This window comes from Carlito syrichta, unplaced genomic scaffold, assembly GCF_000164805.1.
Source record: "Carlito syrichta isolate Samal-C Ts95f unplaced genomic scaffold, Tarsius_syrichta-2.0.1 Scaffold130393, whole genome shotgun sequence".
NCBI lineage: Eukaryota > Metazoa > Chordata > Mammalia > Primates > Tarsiidae > Carlito > Carlito syrichta.
The window spans coordinates 42,281-60,468 of NW_007074489.1; the positions used below are offsets into that span (position 1 = coordinate 42,281).

The 18,188-nt window shown below is 38.7% G+C and overlaps 1 protein-coding gene across 1 annotated transcript in view; it reads left to right on the plus strand.

The window, feature by feature from the left end:
* The window catches only part of ZCCHC2 (zinc finger CCHC-type containing 2), a 44,083-nt gene extending 26,248 nt beyond the window's left edge, over positions 1-17,835 (plus strand). The window contains exons 8-13 of the mRNA XM_021708003.1: positions 2,439-2,574; positions 3,629-3,693; positions 4,070-4,164; positions 9,572-9,700; positions 13,303-14,796; positions 15,744-17,835. Coding sequence (XP_021563678.1) covers positions 2,439-2,574; positions 3,629-3,693; positions 4,070-4,164; positions 9,572-9,700; positions 13,303-14,796; positions 15,744-15,811 — 1,987 coding nt within the window. The 3' untranslated portion in view covers positions 15,812-17,835. The remainder of the gene's footprint in view (positions 1-2,438; positions 2,575-3,628; positions 3,694-4,069; positions 4,165-9,571; positions 9,701-13,302; positions 14,797-15,743) is intronic.
* Positions 17,836-18,188: the final 353 nt, after the last annotated feature.

Consider the following 18,188-nt stretch of genomic DNA (forward strand, 5'->3'; position numbering starts at 1 on the left):
GCAGCCTCGACCCGCTGGGCTCCAGCGATCCTTCCGCCTCAGCCTTCTGAGTAGCCGGAATTGCAGGCATGCGCTACCACGCCCGGCTGATTTTTTGATTTATTGTAGAGATGAGGTCTTGCCAAGTTGCCCAGGCGGGTCTCGAACCCACGGGCTCAGGCAATCCACTCACCTCAGCCTCCCAAGGCGCGGGATTACATGCGGAGACACCAAGCCCGGCTTACAAAAATCTTTTAACATCATGTGTTTTTTAGCATTTATTTTCTTTGTGACTTCATGTTCCATTTTTGAAGTTCACAGTCACGCCTTATTCAAGACTTTGCTTTTTGGCAGCACATACATTTGTGAGCAGTTGTTTTCAATTATGAAGCACATGAAGAGCAGAACTTGAACAAATGTTTCTGACAAGCACCTTGAGCGCTCACTAAGAATTGCAACCCCTTCCATCAAACCGGACATTGATTGATTCGTTGTACAAAAACAAGGTCAAATTTCCTACTAGTTCTATATTCTCATTTTTCTAAACTTTATAATAAAAAATATATTGAAAAAGAAGTCTTCTTATGTATATACACTATATTATATAATTTATGTGTGGCCCCAGACAATTCCTCTTTACTCTGTGTGACCCAGGGAAGCCAAATGATTGGATATTCTTGCCCTAGAGATTATATTATACATCTTTGACTTATTAAAGTCTGATAGTAATTTGTGTTAGATCACTAACCTCATTCATCTCCTCCTGACTTATAAATTATAGCTGTCATACGTTTGATTCTCAGTATAATTTTAAACCCATGAAACCTTTTTTTAGTGTTCATTTTTTATTTTTGCCATTCCTACTTTTTATTCCTTTCTGTATCTCTGAGCACCCACATATGGTCATTTTCCTTCTAAATGAAGAACACTTGAGTATTTCCTGTAGTCACATTTGCCAGTAATGAATGCACTCAGCTTTTACCTGAAAAAAATCATGTTTTCTTTGCCTTCATTTTTGAGAGGTATGTCTGCTAGACATGGGATTCCAGGTTGGCAGTTGTTTTCTGTCAGCTCTTTGAAAGTGTAGCCTTGTAGTCCTGTCCTACCTTGGTCCCATGTATCATGTCCTCTCGGCCCACCTCCATTTCTCCTGCAGGTCATACAGAGTTATTTATGTGACTTCTGACATCACATTGGTCCTGTTCCCCACACGTGTGTCCTACAAGACTTTCCTCTTTCCGCCTCAGGGCCTTTGCTGATTCTACTGGAGGCCGCTTCCTATCCTTTGGGTAGATCATTTGGGAGGGCTGAGCGGCTTTGAGCCCCTGTTGCTTCTACCCTCAACAGTGGGCCCTTCGTTGGGATCCTTTGCTCTTTCACCCTCTCCACTCCCTTGCTCCTACTTTCTGGGGTCACCTTCTAAATAAACTCTGCTACTCCAGACTCTGCATTGGAGGGGAACTCAGACTTCAAATATCTGGCATCCATAGTCTCAGTCATGACTGTCTCACTGTCGTTCTTTTAAAGGTAATATGCATTTTCCTCCCATTGCTTTTTTTAAGTTTTTCTCATTGTCTAGTTTTCAGTAGCTTTCCAGTGGTACGTTTTGTATCTTTCTTTGACTGACTTCTGCTTCTTGAATCTGTAGCTTGATATTTTTTTGATTTTAGAAAACTCCTAGCTCTTATGTCTTCAGATATTTCTTTTGCCCTATTCCCTTGCTTCCTCTTCTAAGATCCAAGTCCTTTTATTAGACTTTTCATATGTCCCACATGTCTTTTTCAACTTTTTGTTTCCTGTATTTTTTTCCTTTCAGCATTTTGATCTATTTTCTGTTCAGATTTTTTCTTGCTGTTTTTCTTCATTTCCCCTTCACTGATTTTTTAAAACCTATTTCCCATTCATTGAGTTCTTAATATTTATTTTATAGTATTTTACAGTTCTAGAATTTAAATTTGGCTCTTTCAAAAGTATTTTTCAGTACTCTTCCAAAATGTCAGTCTTGTTGCGTTCATTGACCACTGTTGTCTGAAAGTCCATGTCCAATAACTTCATTATCTAGATTCTCTTGGACCTATTTCCATCATCTGTTTCTTTTGGTTCTCAGTCACTGTGTCCTGTCCCTTCATGTGCCCAGTTCCACGCAGTACTCGCTACAGCAGTTCTCTCAAGATACAGGGCTTTGGAAACCTGTCTATTCCCAGCTGTAAGTGGTACAGGAGGATCATCATAGCAGAGATTCTAAAGGCAGAGTGTGCGTTTGTTACTACTTTATTAGAGACAGATATCAGCAATAAAATAGATGTATACTCGTTTATTTCTTTTAGGTCCATCACTGGGCATTCCATGAAAAAAAACTACTGAAGAAAAGGTTCCTGGAGCCTCTTCATTGAAGTGACCTAGCAGGTTAGATTATTAAGGACAAGTTTTCACACTTTCATAAACTTTTCTTTTGATAGCAATATTGGTACGAGTTGCTCTCCACTGGATGGGCTTACCATGCAATACTCTGAGCAGAATGGAATTGTGGATTGGAGGAAGCAGAGCTGCACCACCATTCAGCACCCAGAGCACTGTATGACTTTAGCTGACCAGGTATGTGGGGTTTTATTTTGTTTAGGTGATTATATGTAGTTAAAGTATTGCTGCTCTGTTTTTAAAAATTGAGTTCTGTAAGCATTCTGTCAGATAGTATATCTGGTATGAAAAAATGAAGGAATGTTTAAGTGTTAAACTTTATACTCAGTTGGTATACTTAGATTACTTCTGTTGCTCATATAAAATTACTACACATTCATATGACACCTCTAAAATGTTTATTCCAGTGAAGTATATTGAATTTGTTAGGCCAGATATTTTTGGTCTTGAAATAATTACTCACATTTCAGTCACTTGTGTTGCTATTGGTACTGTAAATTTTCAAACTGACCTTTCATCATGTGAGTAGTTCGGCCAGTTTGCTGGCACTTTACAGTGTAATTAGGGAACATTTGCTTTCTTAGGAACTGGGTGTGATCAAAGAGCAGAATGCTCCCAAGTATGTTTAGTATCCTATGGCACCACAGATAGAGGGTGAAGTACCTATATATGTTGCAAGTATGGAATGAGCCTTCTATCTAGAAAGTCGATTTGGTAGCCTTGTTTTGTCTCTGGCCAACTGAAATGCGTATATATACACTAAGCATATTTTGATACATTGTTTCAGTCATATTTAATGACCTATTTTTAAAGCTCACGTGATTGTCCTCTCTCTACTCCATTGCCTACATCCTCTCCTCTTAGTGTTGTGACAAAACTGTGGTGGTGTCAGTTTTACCAACTGAACTTTAAGAAAATATTATTAAACCTGTAAAAAATAACAGTCACTTGGTGGTGTTTTATTCTGTAGTCAGAAAAAAGAATGCTGATCCACTTTAAAAGAAAAATAGAATACAAATATTTTTCTCATAATTAATACAGTATTAAGAATTAGTCACAGAATATATAAATGTTAATGATTAGGGTAGACGACTTCAACAATAGGTTGGAAATAAAAATTTGCTAGAATATACTACTGGGAATATCTATCATTTAAATTTGTTATCAGAATAAAAGGATACCTACATCAGGCTGGTTTAGTTTTTATCTGTCTGATTTTTCTTTCTACTAGCATTCTGCTGAAAAACGAAGCTTATCTTCAATAAACAAGAAAAAAGGAAAACCACAAATAGAAAAGTAGGTTCAATTTAATGTTTCTAGTAATAGAAATTGGTAAGAAAAGGCTGCACGTGGCATTTGATTATGGGCATATTTAGTTTAGTATAAATATTTTTTAAGTTAGATTTAATTCTGGACTTTGTTTTGCTAAAATATTAACATATTTAGATGACAAAAATAAAGCTATTGTCAAGTACTGTCTTCAGTTTGGAGGGGTTAAAACTAAGAGCTTTACAGTCAAGGGTGAATCTTAACTTGCATTTAAATTTCTCCTTACTAAAAATGATTAATTATTAAAAAGAAAAATCTTGAGAGGAATTTTGCTTAATACAGTACTTAATATGTTTGGTAGAGAACCTTATAAAAATGTTGATAATGTGTACATTTGGTTTAGGGAGAAAATAAAGAAAGCAGACAACCGATTGAATAGTAGAATGAATGGAATTAGACTTTCCACTTCCCAGCATGCCCATGGTGGTACTGTGAAAGGTAAGAAAGTCCAGTTTTCTTTCAAATACTCATGACCTAAATCTATTCAGCATGATACTTACTATATTACTAATATTGAGCTGTCATATCAGATCCTATTGTAATTTTACCTTGCATTGATGTGTATAGCAGTTTTCAAAATGAACAGTTCTGAAGTCAGCAGAGTTGACGCAGGGAACGTAGTCCAGCCATGGTGGTGAACATCCCCAGTGGCCTCCTCCTGCCCCTTCCTCTGGCAGCAGCAGTCTCCTGGTTTGTTCCTTCTTGCATCAATGCCTCTTCAGAGCAGACAGGTCCCAAAGGCATGGAGGAACTTTCCTATGACTTTACAGGCCACCCTCATGGCTTTCTGGATGTGTTTTCATGCAAAGTAAATTTTTAGAATATTGTTGACTTTTTCATGACTTTGTAACTGTCCTTTATGGGCCAGGCACGATGGCTCAAGCATGTAATCCCAGCACTTTTGGAGTCTGAGGTGGGAGGATTGCTTGAGCACAGGAGTTCAAGACCACTTGGGCAACATAGTGAGACCTTGTCTTTAAAAAAAACAGTTAGCCAGGTGTGGTGGCACACATGCTATTCAGGAGGCTAAGGTGGGAGGATCACTTGAGTCCAGGAGTTGGAGGCTGTGGTGAGCTGTGATCATGCCACTACACTCCAGCCTGGGTGACAGAGTGAGACCCTTGACTCAAAACAAAAAACTGTCCTTTATGAAGTTTTATGAAGCTTTAGGGGAATTCTGATCCTTAGTATTTTGTTGTACTAGATTTGTATTGTTTCTGTTTACTATTATTTTAATGTCCCTTTATTTTTAGGTCCCAGGTTCATTTGACTGAGAAAAGCCCATTCTGAAACTTCATTGATTAGTGTCCTATATTTTACTTACCTTTACTATTAATAGTAAAGATTTAAAAAGGAAAAAAAGCCCACAGACCTCTAGAAGAATGTTTTCTCCATGTGTGCCCAAGTAATCCCATAAATACAGATATTTAAATTTAAATTTTATTTTATTTTAAGTCAGGGTCTCATTCTGTTATCCTGCTGGGCTCAAGCAGCCCACATACCTTGGCCTCCCAAAGTGCTAGGATTACAGGTGTAAGCCACTGTGACCAACCTTCCATTTTACTCTAATGTTAATATATCCCAGTGTGATGTAATATATAAGTAACCAGAATATATTTCTTAAAGGGAGTATATTTTAAAGCTAGATATTTGTATAGAGAGACTGACTTGTGATGAAAGAAAAATTTATTACCTTTTAAATCTGAAATCATCTGACCAACTCATGGAATCAGCTGAACTGAAAGGGGAATGACATGAAAAACTCATCTCACCCATATAAGGATCTAATTCCAGGCGCATTTTGTAGCACTTTAGTATCTCTGAGCTGTGGTGATGGCAGCTACCTAGAGGAAAAGCAAAAAAAGACCAAAAGCTCTATCGCTGGACAGTTGGAAATCACTTCTGCTAGGTTTCCCTGCCTCTGGTCTTTCCCCTTCTGCTCATTTTCCTTGCTGCTGTCATATTTGTCTTCTAAAGCACTTACTTGATTGGCTGCCTTTCCCAGTGAAGCTCCTGTCAAGTGTATGCCAAGTGTATACCACGCTCCACAAAATCACTCTTTTTTCTCAGGTTGTTGAGAACTGCTACCCACCATAGAAGTTGACAACATCTTTCCCTTTTAGCCTCATGTTTCCAGAGGGGAAGCACGTGTACTTTGATGAGAGACAGCTGTGGTTTGAATCTTGTACTCCCCTAGTTTCTTAAACACACAGCGTCTCTGAGGCCTGTGTTTTCTCATTTGTAAAACAGGAATAATGCCAGCATCACCAGATTGTGAGAATTCAGTGGGAAAACATAGGAAAAGGATTTAGTCAGTACCAAGTACTCAGGTCTTCGATACAGTAATTTAGTTTCTTCTCCTTGTTCCAGTAAGTTAGAAGAAAGCATACACGGTATAGGTTATTAAGAACTGGTTGACAATACCCCAAGTTCTAATTCCTTTTTTCCTCAATTTTGAAATAGTATTATGAAAATAACCTCAGGGCCGGGCTCGGTGGCTCAGCCTGTAATCCCGCGCCTTGGGAGGCCGAGGTGAGTGGATTGCCCAAGCCCGCGGGTTCGAGACCCGCCTGGGCAACTTGGCGAGACGTCATTTCTACAATAAATCAAAAAATTAGCCGGGTGTGGTAGCGCGCGCCTGTAATTCCGGCTACTCGGAACGCTGAGGCGGAAGGATCGCCAGAGTCCAACAGGTTGAGGCTGCGGGGGCCCGGGAGTGGCCGCCTGCACTCCACTCTGGGCGACAGAGTGAGACTCCAACTCAAAAAAAAAAAAAAAAGGAAAGAAAATAACCTCAGAACCTTACTTATTCTAACTATTTTTTCTTCTCTGTAGGTCACCAATTCATATATAGTTACATTTATAGAGTATGACTATGAATGAAATGGACTTTGCATAGTTGGTTACACCGATGTCAAATGTGGCTCAGATATATGCTAATTCCAATTTTAAAAACTCCTGTTTATTAAATTTTAAATATTATGTCACCAAGAAGGAATTGCCTTTAAGCATTTAGTAAACTCAAGACATGTTTAAAGTTTTTTTTTTTTTTTTAATGGAAAAATAGCTCATGTCATAAAATGTAGATAATATATTGAAGTTGAAAATATTGGGTCCTTCTGATTAGTAGATTGTTCAGATCTTTAAATAATGCAATCTATTCTAGCTCAAGATGTGTATTATTTTAATTTTTTAAAATTACCATTAATTTTAAATTTTAATTTCTATTTTGAGTATTAAGATACTCATGTAGCCCAAAATTCCAAAAGAGAACAAAATGGAGATCCTTCCCTACCTTCTTCCATGTTGTCTCCTTCCAGGAAACAGCCAGTGCTGTTAGTCATCTGTATTCCTTGCAAACTTGTCTCTCTTCTGGAGAGATGTGTACATTATCTGAGGTCCATCATTAAGAATGCTCCCTGCTCTAGTTGATCACCCAGCATTTCTTTCACCCCGCTCTTCCGTTACTGATTGTGGCACCAAAAAGTTTTGGGGGAAATTACGTGGTTGACCTCTCATTTTCTTTTAAAAAATGTAGAATGATCTAAAAGATCTCCAGCTTCCTTAATATTCCAGATGATGGATGTGATTCTATCACCTGAGATTTCTCTGAGAGGTTCTAAACTCTGTAATAGATTCTGTTGTTTATAATTATCCATAACCAGTATTTTATTATTAGAATAGTGGCTGATGGTTTAAGGTTTTTGATTTTTGTCTTCTTCATGTACAAGACCTTTTCCCATTTGAGACATGACAAAAATTTAAAAGTTTGTATCTCTTTTTAAAAGTACAATTTGTGGAGTATACTTGGGCATGTTTTATCCTCTGTGCACACCTCCTGAATCTATAGGATCACATAATTTCTGATCATAAAAGTTCTCAAGTTTCTACACAATTCTGAAGCACCTTGTGAATCATCAAAAAGAAAAGATTGCATTTTGTATAGACTTAGATTTATATATATAGTTCTTTGAAATCTGCCAATTTGGTGATTAGAATATTCACTAACTAAAACAATGTAAAGAAAATATTTCTGTAAAGTACACTATTTGGAAAGAGCTCCTTTTTTTTTTTTGAGTCGGAATCTCACTCTGTCGCTCAGACTGGAGTGCAGTGGCCGCTCCCGGCCACCACAGCCTCAATCCGCTGGGCTCCGGCGATCCTTCCGCGTCAGCCTTCCAAGTAGCTGGAATTACAGGCGTGCGCTACCACGCCCGGCTCTTTTTTTAAAATTTATTGTAGAGATGAGGTCTTGCCAAGTTGCTCAGACGGGTCTCGAACCCGTGGGCTCAGGCAGGCCACTCACCTCAGCCTCCCAAAGGCGCAGGATTACAGGCTGAGCTACCGAGCCCGGCTGAGCTCCTTTTTTAGAAATTCTGAAACTCTTAAGTTTCATAGACTTCACTGTAATTTCACTGTTTGAGTTTTGGTGAACATTATCCCAGTGGTTTCCTTTTAATACATTACTTCTGGTTTGAGAATATCCTATGGAATCTGTGATCCTCTTAATCCTTGGATAGTTCATTTTGCTATGTGCTGGCTGAAATATTTCTATGCAGGATTTTCATATGTGCTACAGTTCTATAGATTTCATCTTCATTCGTGCAATTTAATGCCAGCTTGCTTGGCCACTGTGGCGCGTCAGAGTGTCTTCAGGCAGCCATTGGTATCGACTTGCTTCCCTTTCTTAAGTCATGTGACTTGTAATTCAGAGCCTGCTACTATGCAAGTGCAATACAGATGCTTTTTTATAAAATTATTACTTTCCTATGTAACTTTTCTGCCACTGTTCCTATAGCCTCATGAAATTTTATACAATTTTCCCTTGGCAGTCTGACATTTAATTTATACTCCAAAGGAATTAGTAACATCTGCATTCTTAAAGGGGGCTTTATTTTTCTTCAGTATTCATTCAACATTTGAGTGGCTGGGCTAATCTGGGTCATCTTTAACAGTCATTGCACAAATCATGTCTTTTTCTGACACACATTTTGCCCAGGTGACTAATACTCATTATCTTTTACTGGTTCTGCCGAGTTGCCATGGAAATGATTTACTCACCTATATAGTTCTTAAGAACTCTCTGGAATCTCTTATGTGGGGATTTATACTGCAAACATGTATTGAATACTTGCTGTAAGACAGAAGCTGTACTAGCTGCTGGGTTTACAGAAATTAATAAGACAGACCTCTAAATCTGGGCCAATGTATGATTGTCGTATTGCTCAAAATAGATATAGCTAGTTGATCATGGCAGGTATTGCACCCCACCCCCACATCACCTCTTTGTAGGCATGGCCTTTGGGCAGAATTCAAAGTACTCCTCAGTCTACTAGAAGGGAAGCATTTTGTTCTTTTATATACTCAAACCAAGTAATTTTAATTGAATAGGCATTTTGACAACCCATTCTATTCTTGAGTTCTTTTAAAGAATGAATTTTCCGGCAAGCGCTGATGAGTTAAAATATCTAGAATTTTAGAGTGGTTCAAAATGGTATTGGACAGATCCTACAAAGAACCTTAACTCTTACTTTTTATTTTTTGAAGTCAGTAAGATTGACTTGTTCTTTTGTGCCTTTGTCTTAAGGATATATTTATCAATTATTTTCAGTTAAAATTATGACTTAATGAATTTTCATCTAGATCAAGGGCAAGCTTTTTAGGTGGTTGTAAGAAAACTGAAAAAAATATTTGTAGCTAAAACTTTTTTTTTTTAATTTTAATGATATGGGGTACAATTCAGGTTTAGGTATACAAATGCTAAAACTAATTTCTAATGGGTCAGTTTAGAAATTAATTTAAAACTACTTAACATGATTTTTAAAAGTAGAGTTGTTATTTCTAGATGTGAATTTGGACATTGGATCAGGACATGACACATGTGGAGAAACATCTTCGGAGAGTTACAGTTCTCCATCTAGTCCACGACATGATGGAAGAGAAAGTTTTGAAAGTGAAGAAGAAAAAGACAGAGGTTTGCTCTTTGAAGGGGCTATAGGGAAAGGTGGGGTGGGAGGATGGGGCAGGATGAGGGAAATGTGTGTTGTATCTTCCAATCCCACAAGGAGTTTTATGTTCCTTATAAATACCATTCACTGATTTTAAGTTTAACTGGTGTAAAAGGTGTCTCATAAGCCTTTGTAATTCCTAGCAAGGTTTATTTTATAAACTTATTTCATTGCATATGAAATTAGATAGGAGAACATAGGATCATAACAAAATTAGAATTAGTATAGAAAGATTGAAAGTATGTATGTCTGTTGATAGATGCATATATATTTATACTTTTTATGTCTTCTTGGTTGATTGGTCCTTTTATCATTATAAGATATCCTTCTTTGTCTCTGGTAGCAATTTTGATCTTAAAGTCTATTTGTCTGATGTTAATAAAGCCATTCCAGCTCTCTTTTGCATAATACTATTTTTTTCTGTCCTTTTACTTTAAGTTTGTTTGTGTCTTGCGATCTAAAGTTTGTCTCTTGTAGACAACATATAGTCGATTTTTTTGTAAAAAATCTATTCTGCTGATCTCTGCCATCTGTCCATTTACATGTAATGTAGTTACTGGATAAGGTAGGGTTTACATCTGCCATTTTGTTGTTTTCTGTATGTGTTTTGTCTTCAATTCTTCCTTACGTGGAGGTTTAAAGTCAGCAAGTAGCAAGCTTATGGCCTTCTCATGTCTTTCATCAAAACACACACAACCCCAGGCATGTGCATGGCTTCTGAATTCCCAGAAATATATCAGAGTTTTCCAGAGCCATCTGTGAACATCTCATTTCCCAGTTTTTCATTTAAAATTTTTTGATGAGCCTCTTGTTAGCCCCAGCTGGTAGTGTTAAACATTTGCCACTGATTAATTTTGACAAATGTTTTGTGAGAGGCTGTAACAAGTCAAATAGTGAGTTCTTTGTTAATTGGGCTTTGGGGGAACTCCAAACCCATATTCCATAGTTGAAGGTCTGTTAGTTTAGAGGTCTACTTCAGAGATGAAGAAAGGGGGAATGGGAGCTGGATAAGGGGAAGATGCCATGAGGCTTTCTCTTCTTAAAGATTGAACTGTTTTTCTTGAATAAAAACTCCTTCGATTGCTATAAGCCTTTAGTTAATTTCCAGAGTACTGAAAAAGTTAATTTTTGGCAGTTTTTGCTAGGGTTCTCACTGCTTTTGTGGAGAGTAGGCTAGGCTGTTAGCGGTTCTTACGCTACCATTCTGGTAGCATAAGAAGTGAAATCTTTAAAATGTGCGCATGGAATGAGAATGTCATTCTTTGTGCCTGATAACAACATCTGATTGGTAACACCTTGCTCATATGGTGTACCCAGGCTGGTGGGCTACGTGTATCAAGTTAACTCTCTTGTGCCGTCTTCCAGTTGGTAGCGATGTTAGACTGCGGCATTTCAGCCAAGTGTGATTTCTTCCTGGGCAGACTACAGCTCTCTGGGACCTTAGCTTCTTTCTGTCATGGCATCAGGTCATATCTTAGGGAACTGTGTAGTAGTGTTGCTCCATCACATAGAATTAAAGCCAGTCTTTACTTGGCAGTTACTTTGTAGTCATATCAAATGTAGCATGCAGTGATGCTGCCACCAGCTCTACTAATCTGAGGCAACACTGCACTTGTGGTCAGCAGTTTCCCCATGAAAGAAAAAAATGAAAATAACCTCACACTGAGATATTAGGAAGTTTAAATGAGAGACTTGTTATGCCTTACCCTGAATGGACAAGCTTTCAGTATGCTTCTTGCAGATGTGCTTGATTTCTCTAGGCTGTACAGATAACTTTTGTGGCTCTTTGGCTTACACTGAAGATTTGGTCATGTGTCAGAAGTGTTAGAGAGTACACTTGAATACTTGGTTAGCTTTGCAGCATTCCTTTCCTGTCATCAGGTAGCATGAGTTGGTGGCCTCTGTGGAATAACTTGCCCTTTTTCCAAATAGGTTCAAATAGTTATTAAGTGGCAAAATGGGCCTTCCCTAAGTGAAAGAACCACTTAGGGCTCTCTCACACCAGGGAAAATACTCACTGTGACAGAGACCTTTGATCATTTTTAGAATTTCAAGTGGTTGAAAATTCTAAACTGTGTTGAGAAGCACACCTGTGGCTTTGCTGCTGTTCTCCTGGGTTGTGATGGTGTTCTTGGGGGGCTTTATGCTTTCCAAAGTCAGTGCAAAAAAGGACAAGCCCTGTCTTAACATATCTAGATGAGTCCTTACAGTGCTCAAGAAAACCATCTGAGACCATTGAAAACTGTGGGGCCATTTCCTCTGCTTTAAGATTTAAACATGTAGAAATGTAACTAACAATCTGAAAAATGCCTCAGCTTCTTTTAGACTTATGTTTTTATCTTTAACTCTGTGCTGGTGTGATGGTACAGATAAAATGCTTTAAATAAGTTATTGGGTTTTGGATGCTTTGTTTTGCAAAGTTAAGCAATAAATACCCCAATTATTAATCTACTAGGGGAAGTTTCTGCCATTATCATTCACTCATTAATTGGATTTCTTCTAATTTAATTTAAAATAGTGGAGTTAATAACTGTTGATTTTCTGTGTCAATAAGTAGATTTTATTTAACCGTTTTTCAGAAAGACTAGCATGTTTTAGTATTGTTTTTAAAACTTTTACTGTCTTAAGCTGAATATAGCCAGTTCTTACCTTAATAAATATAAATATTTTAAGTACTTAGTGCCATTCTGCTTATAGTTATGAATTTATGAACAAAAAAACTTAAAATAGGCACTACATTTATTTATCTATTAATTTATATAAATAATAGAAATTTATTTCTCACAGTTCTGAAGCCTGGCAAGTCTAAGATCAAGGGCGCTACATTTAATTGAATGGTTTGTGTACACATGTGTTCAGTATCTGGATTAATGATGTTTAAACATTTTAAATTAGATTTTCTCCTTTGTCCCTTTTATACCAAAAGTCAGAACATCCAGGGGAAGGCTAGAATGAAGTTATGTCCCTATCCAAGCATGAGAGTAACACAGTAGTGGAAGCAAATACAGTACAGTTCATATCTGCCATTTTGCTGTTTTGATTTTAGAGAAATGGCAGTGGTTTCATATTTCCCTGCTTCTTGTGTTCTAGTATATTCATTTTATGATTAATGACAGCTTTATCTTTCCCCATTGAAATATTTAGTAATAAGAATTTATTTCATTCTTTAAAAAATCAAAAAACAAAACTCGTTCCCTGAGACAGTTGAAGACCTTGGGTTTGGCAGTACAGAATATAAATCAAGTGGATTGCCTAAGATTGATTAAGGTTAAAAGGTCTGATACTTTTCTTAGTCTCTGTGCTTCATTGAGTATCCAATTAACCTTTTTATTTTTGTTTGGATTTTTGTTTCTATCCCCATATTTTAAAAATAGAGCGCATATCGGTTGACACATGTCCTGTGAATAAGTCAAAATTTAGAAGGAGGTCAGTTAGGCAGTCAGGAAACATGGTGCAGGAATACATTTCACACCTCAAAGTTAGTTGTAAATATACTTAAATTTTATTTCCAGCAAGAAAGATGGGAGTTATGCTTGTGTTAATATCTATTTGTATTTGTTTTCTTTAGACACAGACAGCAATTCTGAGGATTCTGGGAATCCATCAACAACTAGGTTTACAGGTTATGGTTCTGTCAACCAGGCTGTCACTGTCAAGCCACCTGTTCAGATTGCTTCACTAGGAAATGAGAATGGAAGCCTTTTAGAAGATCCCTTGAACTCGCCCAAGTATCAGCATATTTCTTTTATGCCAGCTTTACACTGTGTCATGCACAATGGTACCCAGAAGTCTGAAGCTGTCGTTCCTACACCCAAATCTGCTGATGGCAAAACAATAGGGATGCTTGTTCCTAGTCCTGTTGCGATTTCTGCAATAAGGGAGTCCACAAATTCAACCCCTGTTGGAATACTGGGGCCGGCAGCTTCCCCTGGAGAATCGGAAAAGCACCTGGAGTTACTGGCTTCCCCTTTACCTCTTCCATCCACCTTCCTTCCACATAGTAGTGCTCCTGCGTTGCACCTCACATTTCAGAGGCTCAAGTTGCCACCACCACAGGGATCTTCTGAGAGTTGCACAGTCAACATCCCACAACAACCAACCGGAAGTCTGAGCATCGGATCACCAAACACTGCCTTTATTCCTGTCCATAACACAGGTAGTTTCCCAGGACCTCCTGTTGCTACCACGGACCCCATCACAAAATCTGCATCCCAAGTGGTAGGACTAAATCAAATGGTGCCTCAAATTGAGGGAAGCACAGGGACAGTCCCTCAGCCTACCAATGTGAAGGTAGTTCTTCCAGCAGCTGGCCTCTCAGCCACACAGCCACCAGCTTCCTACACCTTACCAGGCTCCCCGCTTGCTGCCAGCGTGTTGCCCAACCAAAACTCCAGTGTGCTCAACACAGCAGCAGCTTCTCCTCAGCCAGCGAGCGCAGGCATCAGCCAGGCCCAGGCCACCGCTCCTCCCGCAGTTCCTACCCATACCCCAGGCCCTGCCCCGAGCCCCAGCCCTGCTTTGACACACAGTACTGCACAGAGTGACAGCACATCTTACATCAGTGCTGTGGGGAACACGAACGCGAATGGCACAGTGGTGCCACCACAGCAGATGGGCTCAGGGCCTTGTGGTTCTTGCGGGCGCAGGTGCGGCTGTGGGACTGGTGGAAGCCTCCAGCTGAACAGTTACTACTACCCTAACCCGATGCCCGGACCCATGTATCGAGTCCCATCATTCTTCACTCTGCCATCCATTTGCAATGGCAGCTACCTCAGCCAAGCACATCAGAGCAATGGAAACCAACTTCCTTTTTTTCTGCCTCAGACTCCATATGCAAACGGACTGGTACATGACCCTGTCATGGGGAGCCAAGCCAACTATGGTATGCAGCAGATGGCAGGATTTGGGAGATACTATCCTGTATACCCAGCACCTAACGTAGTTGCCAACACCAGTGGTACGGGGCCCAAGAAGAATGGGAACATCTCATGTTACAATTGTGGTGTAAGTGGACACTATGCACAGGACTGTAAGCAGTCGTCCATGGAGGCCAATCAACAAGGTAATCCCAATAACTCCCAGAGGACTTGTTTTTGAGTTCTCCTGTTTCTCCTTCCTTTCCTTATTGATCATGGGATTCTGTTGTAGCAGAAAGATCTGTGTGTGTGTTTGTTTACGAGTATTGTGTTTTCAGTGACAAACCATAAAAATGCAATAGGGAAAACCTAGTGTAGACCCAGGTCACACAGAGCACAAGGAAGTTCAGAGGAGTTCAGTTTCCAGTTAAGGAATAAATTCTAAAGGCACTTTTCAAGGAATGTAATGGGAATTTGTGTTATGTAATGTCAAATCTCGTACAGCACTTTTTTAAAGCTACAATCCTGTTTCACAGAGTAAAAGCAAAATTTTTAAATAGTGAAAAACTAGGAAGTAATCTAGTGATCTGACATTAGGTTTTGAGTAACTGTTTCGCGTGTCTGCATAACCAGCTGGCCTCACGCCTATTCCCCATGCTGCTCTTTTCCTTCCCAGCAAATGTTTAAAAAAAAAAAAATCCAAGATTGTATTGCATTTTACAGGAGTAAAAATAGTTCAGCACTGATTTGGGCGTAAGGGACTTTGAACTAAGGTTAATATTACTACCACCAGAAAGAAGAAGATGCTCTTACATATGAGTAAGATTTCAATTCAGTGTCAAACTCAAACTCTTATTTTCACTTGCATTTGGCCTTTGTCATTTTGCCAGATCTTACTCAGAAAAAAAAAAGTCTTGAATTGAGAGTATATTACACTTGGCATTCTTAAGGGAAGATCAAGTTTGATAGCTTTAGACTGAACTTAAAGCACAAACTCCTGTTACTTTTTAAGTGATCTGATTGACTCTCTGGTGTGGCCCTAGGGCTGACGAAGGTGCCTTGACGCATGCCCATGTGATATCTTGTACGTGGTGGTTTGTGATGACGTTTCCTTGTAAGCGGTGACTTAGCGGTTCTGTCTTTCCCGTTTTAGGCACTTACAGACTGAGATACGCACCTCCCCTCCCCCCTTCTAATGATACGTTGGATTCTGCAGACTGAAACAAGTAAAGCTTGCCTACTTAATACTCTCAAGTGTGGGGAGTTATGGGGTGTGGAGGGGAGGAAAGGAAAGGTATTGGTTTGTTTCTTTGTCTATACATTTCCTAGATTTCTATGCAGTTGGGATTTTTTCATTTCTCTTGTACCAATGTCCAAAACAAAAAAGAATGCAGTGCTTTTGAGCCTCTAGTCTCCTGGTTCAACAACAGGCTTATATGTATGATATATGTGATTTAAACTTTCAGAAAAACTATCAAAAAGAAAGTGTTTATGCGTGCTTTTTTTTTTTTACACTGAATACTTGCTGTGTGCAATGTTTACTGAATCTTTAAACTGTGTATTTGACCTATTTTTACAACACCGGTGACAGTCATATGGTTCTGAAAACAAGAAACTTTGCTTCTTCCCCAGCTTTTCTCACTTTCACCCTAAACTAAACTACACTTTCTCCCCAGCCACCCTCACTCTCTCCCTGGCCTGCGGCAGGAGAGGCCAGCAGTGTACTTGTCCCCACTTGTGTAACCTGCTCTGCATATAAACCAAGGGCAAAATGTTTCACCTTAATCTCATGGGAGAAATCAAACTCCCACAGTAGTATGTATATATGTAATAAACAGCATCACGTAAGTACATATATGCAGTGCCTGTTGTCCAAATAAAAATGAAAATAAGTGGAAGAGAGAGGAAGAAGTCAAACCATATGAGACTGAAAACATGACGTTTGAAATGGGCAAAAAGCTTTTTCTTAAAAAAAAAAAAAGTTTTACTTCTATCATACTTTTTTAGCCTGTTGCTTCAGAGAGACACAAAGTGAACACACCGGTGTGAATGTTGTTCTCTGTGTGCTTGTGTTTGTAATGAAAGTCGACGGCCAACTTTACTTGTCCTCTACCCCCGTGCTAGCTACTACTGTGTCATGTTCAAAGAGACACTACTTGAGTAAAGATTCTTCTTTTCCTATACCAACTGTTACAGTGTTACATTGTGTTTAAAGTGTGTATGTTTTATTGCAATCTGAACAGAAGCTGTGGGTTTCTACAAAAAGTCAGGTATTTGTTCCCTAACCTGTCTCTTGTAGCAAAGTCACTTTTTATAACAGTTTACCACTATGCTTGATTATAATGTGAAAGACTGAATTCTGAGTGTGTTAAGATGGTATTAATCATGTCAGTGTCATGTCACTAAGTTTAATGCTGCTGTTTTAAAAAATTTTTTTAAAAGCCAATCTATGTACTAAATTGCTTCCAGGTAATTTTTGATTTCTTAAAGTGCACTGAGGTTATCTGGAAGATTGGGTGTACTTTTTGGTGACTGCTGCATTGAACAACTACCACTGTATAGTCGTAGGTTTAAGGGATTGGGGGGCCCATTGTTTCGTTCCTCAGCACAGAGCAGAAATGATAGGCTTTTGTTGTGTGGAATAACGTTAGGATGCAGCAGAGGAACTTTACATATTTGGTCTCGGTTCAGAAGCCTAACAGATTGCTAGACAAGAGAAAAAACTTGAAGAAAAAGAAGCTTAACTTAATGCTTCATAAGTAGCATTTATATTTATAGCACCAATGTACATTTTGAAACTTTCTTTCAGGGGTGGGAGTTACGGGGAAGGGGCAGGGGTGGGTGTAAAGGGGTAGAAGAAAGCTTTAATTTAGAAAGAAAATTTGAGTAAAGGAAATTATTTTGATTAAATATATTTTATTTGATCTGGGTATTTTTGGACCACATTATTAAATTAATTGTTAAGCTGCAGTTGAGTTGTTCAAGTGAGAGTTTTGATAAGCCACGTATGGACCGCATTGTGAATCACTTGCCAGTTGTACTTTATGGAGCTTATTCTATGATTTAAAATACTGTACTGTACATAGGAGGTGTGTTACCTTCTCCTTATTTGTATGTTTACCATATACTTTGATATTTGAAATGTTATGTACTGGAAAGGCCACTTATATTTCTAGAACAGATTGGATTTTATGCAACCTTTTTTCCTTGAATTAACAGCAATAAAAAAAAGAAAAACAACTTAAGAATTGTGCCTTATTGCAAATTATGTAAAAGTGAAAGCTAGAATATTATACTGGTGACTTTTTTTTTTTAAGGGATCATCTGATTTCCCTGCGGTGTGGGCAGTGAATACCATAGTTGTTTACCGTCTGAGTGTTCTTCAGTTGTTCCCTAGTGACCTTAATGTATAGGTCATCTGTGTGACCCCAGGAAGGATCGCGTCTCCGCGTGTGTTGACATGTGCCACAGGCTGCAGTGGAGGCAAGATGGAGTCCTTATCAGCCCAGAGCTTGTGTTTCCAGTTCAGGCCTCCCCAGAAAGTGTAACGGGCCCAATTACTTTCTCACATTTGTTAATAAGATTCTGTTAGCCGGGC